General features: G+C 43.4%; 1 protein-coding gene across 2 annotated transcripts in view; it reads left to right on the top strand.

The window, feature by feature from the left end:
* Window positions 1-13,690, top strand: part of LOC124794690 (catenin alpha) — a 151,946-nt gene that overhangs the window by 103,310 nt on the left and 34,946 nt on the right. For both annotated transcript variants that reach the window (XM_047258244.1, XM_047258245.1), the window contains 2 exons: window positions 9,312-9,381; window positions 9,506-9,573. In XM_047258244.1, coding sequence (XP_047114200.1) covers window positions 9,312-9,381; window positions 9,506-9,573 — 138 coding nt within the window. The remainder of the gene's footprint in view (window positions 1-9,311; window positions 9,382-9,505; window positions 9,574-13,690) is intronic.

The raw sequence follows: 13,690 nt of genomic DNA on the forward strand, positions 1-13,690 counted from the left end.
CTACTTCTTCCGATTGCATGACAGTGTATCTCTACCAATGTGGCCGTGCTAAACATGTGCAACATTTAACAATACTGTTATTTATGTTAGGGTCTCCTGAAAGCTTTTATTGCTGATGTATCAGTAATTGACATTTAATTATAAGAAATTGTACCAAGGGTGACTTGTTTGTTATGAATCTTCAGTGCACCAAAAACAGATTAGAAATATAAAGCTACCCATGAATGAAACATAACACTTTTTGATTGGCTTCCATTCTAACTTTTGATTGATCACTTGTTTAGAGCTCTGAAGGCATGGTGAAATTATTGCCTAACTTCAGGTTATTTCTGTTCTTGCCTTTACTGACTTTGTTCTGAGAGGATTGTAGTATGTGCAGTAGAACAATGAATAACTGCGTCTCTCTCTTGAATGAATCGTAGTACAGCTGAAATAATTTCCACACTTGGCACTGTGGTTTCTAGTTATTGTGCAGAAAGTGCTACAAAACAGGTATTTGTTCATTTTGTTTACATACCAGCAAACATTTGAAGAGAAATGGCACAATTTTAGTGTGATTTCTGGCACGTACACCTAGATAAATGGCATAATTTATTCAAATATTTACAGTGTGCTGTAGCGTGTTACTGCTTGCTCACTGGTTGCCACTGATAAACTTTCATAAAACTTTAAGCATAATTTCAAACATTTCCTACACTTTTTCTCGCTTCCTTGCTTAAAGTCAAATAATTAACACATTAACTCATTTCTAAAGTAATCAGAGGTTTCAAGCTATTTTATTCATGGGAGTTTGATTCTTTAAAGAATCTGGGGTTTACTGGTTTATGTAAAGGTTTGGATATAGTAGTAGTCACATTCATAAAAAAGGAATATAAGTACAAAAATGTAGAAAAAATAAATTCTGTGCAATCAGGATATAGAAGCATGTGCTTGTGAGTTTATATTGGGAAATGTGATACTTGTTATCATGACAGTATAGTGGTCTCCACTGCCGCGTTGATAAGTTTCTTGAAGAATGTTGATGCATTATTGTGCTGTCTGTGAGGCAGAAGGAAGGGTGAGTTGAATGTAAATTTCTTGAAGGACTCTCATAGGAAAAGTGAGCTAGAGATGCTGTTAGCCACATGTTATTTATATACATGTGGTGTCCGTTCTTTCAGACTTGTCCAAAAGAACAGACACCATTGTTGATACTACAGCCATACATATACAGGGTGTTTCAAAAATGACCGGTATATTTGAAACGGCAATACAAACTAAACGAGCAGCGATAGAAATACACCGTTTGTTGCAATATGCTTGGGACAACAGTACATTTTCAGGCAGACAAACTTTCGAAATTACAGTAGTTACAATTGTCAACAACAGATGGAGCTGCGGTCTGGGAAACTCTATAGTACGATATTTTCCACATATCCACCATGCGTAGCAATAATATGGCGTAGTCTCTGAATGAAATTACCCAAAACCTTTGACAACGTGGCTTCACATGCAGATGAGATGTACTGCTTCAGCTGTTCAATTGTTTCTGGATTCTGGCGGTACACCTGGTCTTTCACGTGTCCCCACAGAAAGAAGTCGCAGGGGTTCATGTCTGGCGAATAGGGAGGCCAATCCACGCCGCCTCCTGTATGTTTCGGATAGCCCAAAGCAATCACACGATCATCGAAATATTCATTCAGGAAATTAAACACGTCGGCCGTGCGATGTGGCCGGGCACCATCTTGCATAAACCACGAGGTGTTCGCAGTGTCGTCTAAGGCAGTTTGTACCGCCACAAATTCACGAAGAATGTCCGGATAGCGAGATGCAGTAATCGTTTCGGATCTGAAAAATGGGCCAATGATTCCTTTGGAAGAAATGGCGGCCCAGACCAGTACTTTTTGAGGATGCAGAGACGATGGGACTGCAACATGGGGCTTTTTGGTTCCCCATATGCGCCAGTTCTGTTTATTGACAAAGCCGTCCAGGTAAAAATAAGCTTCATCAGTAAACCAAATGCTGCCCACATGCATATCGCCGTCATCAATCCTGTGCACTATATCGTTAGCGAATGTCTCTCGAGCAGCAATGGTAGCGGCGCTGAGGGGTTGCCGCGTTTGAATTTTGTATGGATAGAGGTGTAAACTCTGGCGCATGGGACGATACGTGGACGTTGGCATCATTTGGACCGCAGCTGCAACACGGCGAACGGAAACCCGAGGCCACTGTTGGATCACCTGCTGCACTAGCTGCGCGTTGCCCTCTGTGGTTGCCGTACGCGGTGGCCCTACCTTTCCAGCACGTTCATCCGTCACATTCCCAGTCCGTTGAAATTTTGCAAACAGATCCTTTATTGTATCGCTTTTCGGTCCTTTGGTTACATTAAACCTCCGTTGAAAACTTCGTCTTGTTGCAACAACACTGTGTTCTAGGCGGTGGAATTCCAACACCAGCAAAATCCTCTGTTCTAAGGAATAAACCATGTTGTCCACAGCACACTTGCACGTTGTGAACAGCACACGCTTACAGCAGAAAGACGACGTACAGAATGGCGCACCCACAGACTGCGTTGTCTTCTATATCTTTCACATCACTTGCAGCGCCATCTGTTGTTGAAAATTGCAACTACTGTAATTTCGAAAGTTTGTCCGCCTGAAAATGTACTGTTGTCCCAAGCATATTGCAACAAACGGTGTATTTCTATCGCTGCTCGTTTAGTTTTTATTGCCGTTTCAAATATACCAGTCATTTTTGAAACACCCTGTACATGATGAAATGAAGATGAAATAGAAATTCTGACATTGCTGCAATCGGGCATTAAAATGAATTCAGTGGCAACATATTATTTAGTATCAATCATAAATTTCACTACCAGAGTTCCTCAACATAGTAGTACCATTATACAGGTAGACAATGTATTCATACAAGCAGAAGTTAAAGATACATGGCTGTTCTGTGGTAAACTATTCGTCAGTCACATTGTGTAACTTAACTCCACGTTCAGTTTACAAACCTGCTAACAAAACTGTGAGGCTGATTAATGACAAAATTGGTGAAGATTTTTTTTTAAGAAAGCTTAAAAATGTTGACTGATGTGAAGTTTACAGTGAGCCTAGTACTAGCTCAAAATTCAAGATATTTCTTAATGAATTTATTTCTGTTTTGAAAGGGGTTTAAAGTTCCTACGGAGTGGATAACATTTCCAATCAGACAATGAAAAGTTTTGGCTATATAATATGGGAGGTTCTCAGTCACTTACGTAATGCCTTATTAATTGTGAGTTTTCCCATGTGGATTAAAATATGTCATTGTTGGGGAACTCTGTAGGAAAGCAGCTCTGCAGATGTCAATAACTACTACCCAGTGGCAACACTACATCATTTTCTAAAATATCTGAAAAGGTAATGTACTTTGGAGTTGTCACCCTAGCCAAGCACAGTTTGAATTTCAAAAGGGCCACTCTAGTGAATCAGCTATTAACTCACTTACTGAGCACATAATAAAATCTTAGGTGATGAAATATCAACATTTGGGATCTTCCATTACTTATCAAAGGCATTTGATTGTGTTGGTCATAATATTCTATCAGAGAAACAAGATGATGGAAGGTCCAGGGTGGAATAACAACATTATCAAAAGGATAGGTTGGCAGGCTGGCACAAAACACTGCTATATATTTCAGCTTTCAGCCAAAAGGCCTTCTTCTGAAGTAGAAAACACACATACATTCACACAAGCACAACTTAAACACATGGGACAAATATCTCTGGACACTGAGTCTGACCACAGTGGCCAGAGAAAGTGGTCGTGTGTGTGTGTGTGTGTGTGTGTGTGTGTGTGTGTGTGTGTTTGTGTTTGTGTTTGCATTTGTGTTTGCGTTTGTGTTTTCTGCTTCAAAAAAAGGACTTTTGGTTACTTGAAAGCTAAAATGCAAAGCAGTAATTCTGTTGTGCCTGTCTGTGATTCAGCACATCTGCTGTATGGTGAGTAGCAATCTATCCTTTTCATAATATTGTAAGAGAAGTTTTTATGGAATATGTAGTTCAGCACATGTTGGGTTTTGTTTGAATTTAAGAAACAGAATGCTGGAAGCTACCCTAGGCTGTTCAGGTAATACAAAGAGCAAAGCCACATCATCTGCATGGGGAGAACATACAGGGGGAGTCCTAGAGGGTTCAGTCAATGGCCCACTGGTGTTCTTGCTTTATGTTAATGATCTGCCATTTTATTTGAATCAGGAGACAGAATTAATTCTGATTACAGATGACCATTATAGCGAAATGAGCGAAGAAGTATCAATAGAGAAAATAGTAAATCATATTTTTGTTGAAGTTGCTGATTAGTTTTGCACAAATGGGCTAGCTTTAAAAAATCACAGCTCATCCAGCTTTGTACAGTCAAAAGTATCCTGCATTCTATTAACGTACTATACCAACAAGAAATAATTAAAAGAGTAGACAATTCTAAGTTCTTAGGTTTGTGCCGCTATTGATGAAAACTTAAACCTTATAGTAAACCTGATAAAATGTTGAGTTTTGTGACTTCTGCGATAATGGTAATTGCTAACTTTCTGGATGTAGAAGTCTGTAAGTTCATTCACTGGAGTCTTATGGGATAATATTTTGGGGTGACTCCTCGTTAAGGTCAAAATTATTCATTACACAAAAGAAAGTAATTAGAATTATATTTGGGGTGCACGTACGTACTGCATAACTCTCTTTAAGCAACTGGGAATATTAATCACATCCTCACTTTCTGTACAAAGACAATTTATTTATGTTCAAGAATTCCTCTATGATATAGAAGGAGGAGTCATTAAAGAGAAACATATTTAATCTACATTTGAAAACACTTCTGTTATTTTCAGACATTTCATTTCCATTGGTATATAGTCAAAAAGTTTTATAGCTGCATATTTCAGCCCCTTCTGTGGCAAAGTTGTATTCATAACAGATTAATGCAGATCTTTTTCCTTCTAGTGTTGTGATTGTGAATGTTTCTGTTTTTTTATATATATATATATATATATATATATATATATATATATATATATATATATATATATATATATATATATACCAAACAAAAGCGCTGGCAGGTCGATAGACACACAAACAAACACAAACATACACACAAAATTCTAGCTTTCGCAACCAATGGTTGCCTCGTCAGGAAAGAGGGAAGGAGAAGGAAAGACAAAAGGATATGGGTTTTAAGGGAGAGGGTAAGGAGTCATTCCAATCCCGGGAGCGGAAAGACTTACCTTAGGGGGAAAAAAGGACAGGTATACACTCGCACACACACACATATCCATCCACACATACACAGACACAAGCAGACATTTGTAAAGGCAAAGAGTTTGGGCAGAGATGTCAGTCGGGGCAGATGTACAGAGGCAAAGATGAAGTTGAAAGACAGGTGAGGTATGAGCGGCGGCAAATTGAAATTAGAAATTAGCGGAGATTGAGGCCTGGCGGATAGCGAGAAGAAAGGATATGCTGAAGGGCAAGTTCCCATCTCCGGAGTTCTGACAGGTTGGTGTTAGTGGGAAGTATCCAGATAACCCGGACGGTGTAACACTGTGCCAAGATGTGCTGGCCGTGCACCAAGGCATGTTTAGCCACAGGGTGATCCTCATTACCAACAAACACTGTCTGCCTGTGTCCATTCATGCGAATGGACAGTTTGTTGCTGGTCATTCCCACATAGAACGCTTCACAGTGTAGGCAGGTCAGTTGGTAAATCACGTGGGTGCTTTCACACGTGGCTCTGCCTTTGATCGTGTACACCTTCCGGGTTACAGGACTGGAATAGGTGGTGGTGGGAGGGTGCATGGGACAGGTTTTACACCGGGGGCGGTTACAGGGGTAGGAGCCAGAGGGTAGGGAAGGTGGTTTGGGGATTTCATAGGGATGAACTAAGAGGTTGCGAAGGTTAGGTGGACGGCGGAAAGACACTCTTGGTGGAGTGGGGAGGATTTCATGAAGGATGGGTCTCATTTCAGGGCAGGATTTGAGGAAGTCGTATCCCTGCTGGAGAGCCACATTCAGAATCTGATCCAGTCCCGGAAAGTATCCCGTCACAAGTGGGGCACTTTTGGGGTTCTTCTGTGGAAGGTTCCGGGTTTGAGGAGATGAGGATGTGGCTCTGGTTCTTTGCTTCTGTACCAGGTCGGGAGGGTAGTTACGGGATGCAAAAGCTATTTTCAGGTTGTTGGTGTAATGGTTCAAGGATTCCGGACTGGAGCAGATTCGTTTGCCACGAAGACCAAGGCTGTAGGGAAGGGACCGTTTGATGTGGAATGGGTGGCAGCTGTCATAATGGAGGTACTGTTGCTTGTTGGTGGGTTTAATGTGGACGGACGTGTGAAGCTGGCCATTGGACAGGTGGAGGTCAACGTCAAGGAAAGTGGCATGGGATTTGGAGTAGGACCAGGTGAATCTGATGGAACCAAAGGAGTTAAGGTTGGAGAGGAAATTCTGGAGTTCTTCTTCACTGTGAGTCCAGATCACGAAAATGTCATCAATAAATCTGTACCAAACTTCGGGTTGGCAGGCCTGGGTAACCAGGAAGGCTTCCTCTAAGCGACCCATGAATAGGTTGGCATACGAGGGGGCCATCCTGGTACCCATGGCTGTTCCCTTTAATTGTTGGTATGTCTGGCCTTCAAAAGTGAAGAAGTTGTGGGTCAGGATGAAGCTGGCTAAGGTAATGAGGAAAGAGGTTTTAGGTAGGGCGGCAGGTGATCGGCGTGAAAGGAAGTGCTCCATCGCAGCGAGGCCCTGGACATGCGGAATATTTGTGTATAAGGAAGTGGCATCAATGGTTACAAGGATGGTTTCCGGGGGTAACAGACTGGGTAGGGATTCCAGGCGTTTGAGAAAGTGGTTGGTGTCTTTGATGAAGGATGGGAGACTGCATGTAATGGGTTGAAGGTGTTGATCTACGTAGGCAGAGATGCGTTCGGTGGGGGCTTGGTAACCAGCTACAATGGGACGGCCGGGATGATTGGGTTTGTGAATTTTGGGAAGAAGGTAGAAGGTAGGGGTGCGGGGTGTTGGTGGGGTCAGGAGGTTGATGGAGTCGGGTGAAAGGTTTTGTAGGGGGCCTAAGGTTCTGAGGATTCCTTGAAGCTCCGCCTGGACATCAGGAATGGGATTGCCTTGGCAAACTTTGTAAGTAGTGTTGTCTGAAAGCTGACGCAGTCCCTCAGCCACATACTCCCGACGATCAAGTACCACAGTTGTGGAACCCTTGTCCGCCGGAAGAATGACGATGGATCGGTCAGCCTTCAGATCACGGATAGCCTGGGCTTCAGCAGTGGTGATGTTGGGAGTAGGATTAAGGTTTTTTAAGAAGGATTGAGAGGCAAGGCTGGAAGTCAGAAATTCCTGGAAGGTTAGGAGAGGGTGATTTTGAGGAAGAGGAGGTGGGTCCCGCTGTGACGGAGGACGGAACTGTTCCAGGCATGGTTCAATTTGGATAGTGTCTCCATTATGACAGCTGCCACCCATTCCACATCAAACGGTCCCTTCCCTACAGCCTTGGTCTTCGTGGCAAACGAATCTGCTCCAGTCCGGAATCCTTGAACCATTACACCAACAACCTGAAAACAGCTTTTGCATCCCGTAACTACCCTCCCGACCGGGTACAGAAGCAAATAACCAGAGCCACATCCTCATCTCCTCAAACCCGGAACCTTCCACAGAAGAACCCCAAAAGTGCCCCACTTGTGACGGGATACTTTCCGGGACTGGATCAGATTCTGAATGTGGCTCTCCAGCAGGGATACGACTTCCTCAAATCCTGCCCTGAAATGAGACCCATCCTTCATGAAATCCTCCCCACTCCACCAAGAGTGTCTTTCCGCCGTCCACCTAACCTTCGCAACCTCTTAGTTCATCCCTATGAAATCCCCAAACCACCTTCCCTACCCTCTGGCTCCTACCCCTGTAACCGCCCCCGGTGTAAAACCTGTCCCATGCACCCTCCCACCACCACCTATTCCAGTCCTGTAACCCGGAAGGTGTACACGATCAAAGGCAGAGCCACGTGTGAAAGCACCCACGTGATTTACCAACTGACCTGCCTACACTGTGAAGCGTTCTATGTGGGAATGACCAGCAACAAACTGTCCATTCGCATGAATGGACACAGGCAGACAGTGTTTGTTGGTAATGAGGATCACCCTGTGGCTAAACATGCCTTGGTGCACGGCCAGCACATCTTGGCACAGTGTTACACCGTCCGGGTTATCTGGATACTTCCCACTAACACCAACCTGTCAGAACTCCGGAGATGGGAACTTGCCCTTCAGCATATCCTTTCTTCTCGCTATCCGCCAGGCCTCAATCTCCGCTAATTTCTAATTTCAATTTGCCGCCGCTCATACCTCACCTGTCTTTCAACTTCATCTTTGCCTCTGTACATCTGCCCCGACTGACATCTCTGCCCAAACTCTTTGCCTTTACAAATGTCTGCTTGTGTCTGTGTATGTGTGGATGGATATGTGTGTGTGTGCGAGTGTATACCTGTCCTTTTTTCCCCCTAAGGTAAGTCTTTCCGCTCCCGGGATTGGAATGACTCCTTACCCTCTCCCTTAAAACCCATATCCTTTTGTCTTTCCTTCTCCTTCCCTCTTTCCTGACGAGGCAACCATTGGTTGCGAAAGCTAGAATTTTGTGTGTATGTTTGTGTTTGTTTGTGTGTCTATCGACCTGCCAGCGCTTTTGTTTGGTAAGTTTCATCATCTTTCTTTTTAGATATATTTTTCCCACGTGGAATGTTTCCCTCTATTATATATATATATCTCCAAAAACAAAGATGATGTGACTTACCAAATGAAAGTGCTGGCAGGTCGACAGACACACAAACAACCACAAACATACACACAAAATTCAAGCTTTCGTAACAAACTGTTGCCTCATCATGAAAGAGGGAAGGAGAGGGAAAGACGAAAGGATGTGGGTTTTAAGGGAGAGGGTAAGGAGTCATTCCAATCCCGGGAGCGGAAAGACTTACCTTGGGGGAAAAAAGGACGGGTATACACTCGCGCGCGCACACACACACACACACACATATCCATCCACACATATACAGACACAAGCAGACATATTTAAAGACAAAGTTATTGTGAATGTGTTCTATGGAACAGTTGTACAATTAAATTTGCCATGTTAATATATTATCAAAATAGTAAATTAACTTATTAATGGTGCCATGTTAATTGGTGGTGGTGGTGATAAATAAAAACAAGTAAATAAATAAGTAAAGAATTTTCAGCAGATATTTATCTCTTACACATGTTATTCATTTTTCCTGCCTTTCAGACTGATGAAGAACTTGACCCAGAAGATGTTGAATTTGATGAACATTACACAATTGAAACAAGGAGCAAATGTAAGCAATCCATTTATTAATGCTGTTAGATCTTTTTTGCCATTATTTCTTTATTATCAGATTCAAATATCTTTGTTGTATTTGACTTTCAAAAAGTAATACAGAAAACATTAATTAATTTCAGCGAGTGCTCATACAGGAGAACATGGTGTTGACGAGTATCCTGACATCAGTGGAATCACAACTGCAAGGGTAAGGCTTAAACTTTACTTGTTCCTTCTACAGCAAGACTTACTTTACTGTATTATTAAGACTTTCTTTGCCATTTAATAGTCATTAGTATTATAGTAGAATTATCATTTTTAGGTAATGTAATCTGCCAGACTGTAAGTCATTAAAAATGAAAAACTAAAGGATGCTTGAATGAATGAGAGAGAGAGAGAGAGAGAGAGAGAGAGAGAGAGAGTGAGTCTTCTCTATGCTAAACTAGACATTTCCTTTATTTCTTTCTTGTATGATGATAAGTAAATATGAAGTACTGAAATATGCATTATTGCAGCAATTTGATCCATCTGGAATCATTATTTTGAAGAAATTTATGACAGACTTTTTCATTTATTTATTTATTTGTTTATTTTTGTCTGAGGTTAACATAGAAATAAATTATGGTTTGCAATCGAACATACTTATATTATCTGATGGTGAATTTGTATGGCCTAGACTGATATATACAGGGCTATTACAAATGATTGAAGCGATTTCATAAATTCACTGTAGCTCCATTCATTGACATATGGTCACGACACACTACAGATACGTAGAAAAACTCACAAAGTTTTGTTCGACTGAAGCCGCACTTCAGGTTTCTGTCGCCAGAGCGCTCGAGAGTGCAGTGAGACAAAATGGCGACAGGAGACGAGAAAGCGTATGTCGTGCTTGAAATGCACACTCACATCAGTCAGTCATAACAGTGCAACGACACTTCAGGACGAAGTTCAACAAAGATCCACCAACTGCTAACTCCATTCGACGATGGTATGCGCAGTTTAAAGCTTCTGGATGCCTCTGTAAGGGGAAATCAACGGGTCGGCCTGCAGTGAGCGAAGAAACGGTTGAACGCGCGCGGGCAAGTTTCACGCGTAGCCCGCGGAAGTCGACGAATAAAGCAAGCAGGGAGCTAAATGTACCACAGCCGACGGTTTGGAAAATCTTACGGAAAAGGCTAAAGCAGAAGCCTTACCACTTCGAACTCATTGATGGGGACATGCTGCGCCGAGTGTGGGAGGAACTTGATTATCGGCTTGTTGTCTGCCGAATCACTAAAGGGGCACATATCGAACATTTGTGAATGCCTAAAAAAACTTTTTGAGTTTTTGTATGTATGTGCAAAGCATTGTGAAAATATCTCAAATAATAAAGTTATTGTAGAGCTGTGAAATCGCTTTAATCATTTGTAATAACCCTGTATAATTAAAAAAAATACAAGGTGGTCACTGTGTTTTCCTGAGACAGTTTGCCTGCTCTGTGTAAGACAACCATTTTCTTTCATAAGTGTTCAGTGTAGTGAGAATCAGTTTCCAGAACACCATTTGTTCAATGAATGACTGACACATTTGAAAGTGCAATAACTGATCAACATGAGGTATACCTGCCGGAGAGTAAGACTGAAAGAATTGGAAGAGAGGTGGGAAATGGCAAAACAATTTACTGAGGGCAAATTAAAAACTGAGCCCAAGGGTATTCTTGCATGAGAGAGGACAATGACAAAGATAAATGAGAACTGCAAGTTGTGTGTGTGATGAGCACACACTGTTAATGTAGGTGTTCATTGGTTACAAGGTCTGTGAACATTTGTAATAGGAAGGCCATCCAGTATTGCAGAATAAAATGAATACAAATCAGCAAGAAATGGGTGCGAGCTGGATAGAGAGAAATATGAAAAAGAAATATCAGGTGGGTGGTGCTGGCCTAGAGAGAAATATGTGAGAGGTGCATCAAGAGGTGGGGATCTTACCTCTTCTGCCTGTCAGTCTTTTTTCCACCCTCTGTACCCAAACCTCTCTCTTTAATGGTGCTCAATTTCATTATGTGCCATACCTAAACAGCAGATACAAATAATATGGACTCTGTTTGTAGATGAGTTTGATATTGAACAGTTGGGTATCTCAGCTCTGGGTTAATTTTATAAATAATCTGAGGGCAGCAGGCAACCACTTTTTGGCAAATGAATTGTGAGTACACATAGACACACATGTTGTTGTTGTTGTGGTCTTTAGTCCAGAAACTGGTTTGATGCAGCTATCCATTACGTAAAGAACAGGAAGTGGCATTAGCTTTTACCTTACTTCTACCTATAGTATACTTCCTCTTCCCCCTCCCCTCTCTCTCTTCCCCCTCCCCTCCCCCCTCTTTTTTCTCCCTCCCCTCCCCCCTCTCTTTCACCCTAACCTCCTTGCCATGGCAACAATGGCTTTCTTGTCATATCCCACTGTAATTGTCTCCTACTCCAACTTTGGACACCCCATTTCCCTTTTCTTCTCTTATTCATGCCCACACTCTGCCCTATAGTTTTGCAGTTGTTGACAATATTAAGCTCTGTTTTGCCACTCTGCGGGTCTGGGGTTAGAATGGGCCTGAGGTATTCCTGCTTGTCATAAGAGGTGGCTAAAAGGAGTCTCACACATTTTGGCCTTTATGTGATGGTCCCCTGTAGGGTTTGACCTCCATTTTTCAAAATTTTCCCAATGAGCGAGCCAATTGGGGAGGGCGCCTTACATGGTGCATAGTGTCCATCATGCGCTGAGACCTCTCGCATCCTTCGTTGAAGTGGATCTGCACTTCTGCTCATTCTCCAACTGTTGGGTGAGGTCACCCAGCTGGGTGCATTTTCCTCCATCCAATGTGCAGTATCGCTTTCTGCACTGTCGACTATAATGGACTTCTTAGCTCATTTGTGCCAATATCCATCACGGCAGCCAGTCCGTTGTGGTGGGGCCGCCATGTACCCTGTTGGTTGTAGTCCCGTGACCACACAAGGATCGCTCTGCTGATGCCTGCGTCGTTAACTCCCCATGTATGCCAAGGAGTAGATGCCCATCATCCTGGGGCATCAGGACTCTCAGCAATGGCCATCCTGCCAGGTGGCCCGTGCTGAGGCTGGGTGGCGCTTATGGGGAGGGCCCCTGATCGGAGTGGGTGGCATTAGGGCGGATGACACGCCATGAAGCATAGTACGTCGTCTCTTGCTGGTGGTCAAACACCAGCAGTCTCTAAGCGGTCAAGATCTAACTTCAGTGCTAAGAAATACAACCCCAAATCTCATCCCCACCCCGACCCCCTCCCCGGGTCACACCATGGCAGAAATGCCCTCCTCCCCGGGCTACACTATGGCAGTAATGCCAGGCTAAGGATGGCAGTGAAGCTTATTCACCCCGGTACTGTGTATGTACAAGAGTTGATGGGGAATCTTTCTTGTCAATGAAACCTCAGTTTTTTGTGGAGCATTTAGAGGACAAGTTTGGGGAGGTGGGGGGCTTGTCCAAAATGCGGTCAGGGTCAGTCTTGATCAAAACAGCGTCCTCTGCCCAGTGCTGGGTACTACACGCCTGTGGCAAGGTAGGGGATGTTTCTGTTTCCATCACGCCCTATAAGAGCTTAAATATGGTTCAGGGTATTGTATTTCACAGGGACCTTCTTTTGCAGTCTGACGATTAGCTGCACACCAATTTAGAGCGCCGAGGAGTCCATTTTGACCCGCATGTCCACTGCGGTCCACGGGAGAATCAGGTTGCCACTGGTGTCTTCATCTTGGCCTTCAAGGGTGGCACATTACTCGAGAAGGTCAAGGTGATGGTCTACCGCTGTGATGTAAAGCCGTATATCCCTCCCCCGATGCAGTGCTTTAAGTGCTGGAAGTTCGACCATATGTCTTCCTGCTGTACTTCCAGTGTCACCTGTCAATATTGTGGACGTCCTTCACATCCCAATATTCCCTGTGCCTCACCTCCCATCTGTGTCAGCTGCGGAGAGCACCATTCGCCTTGCTCACCAGACTGCAGGATTCTCCAGAGAGAAAGAAAAATAATGGAATACAAGGCCATGGACCGACTGACCTACTCTGAGGCTAAGAGAAAATATGAGAGGCTACATCTTGTGCATACGACGTCAACCTACGCTTCCGCTACGACAACGGTTCTACCATCCTCAGTTCCATCGTGTACAATTGGCTCTCAGAGCCGTCAGACTCCACCTGCCCACTTGGTGGTGGGGGCATTTCCCTCCCTGTTGCTCCTGCACAACCTACTTCAGGAGCAACACTCTCCCAATCATTGGGGACGTCAGTCCCCTTTTCTCAGCTGGATGAGCGTAA

This window comes from Schistocerca piceifrons, chromosome 4 (genome assembly GCF_021461385.2).
Source record: "Schistocerca piceifrons isolate TAMUIC-IGC-003096 chromosome 4, iqSchPice1.1, whole genome shotgun sequence".
Classification (NCBI taxonomy): domain Eukaryota; kingdom Metazoa; phylum Arthropoda; class Insecta; order Orthoptera; family Acrididae; genus Schistocerca; species Schistocerca piceifrons.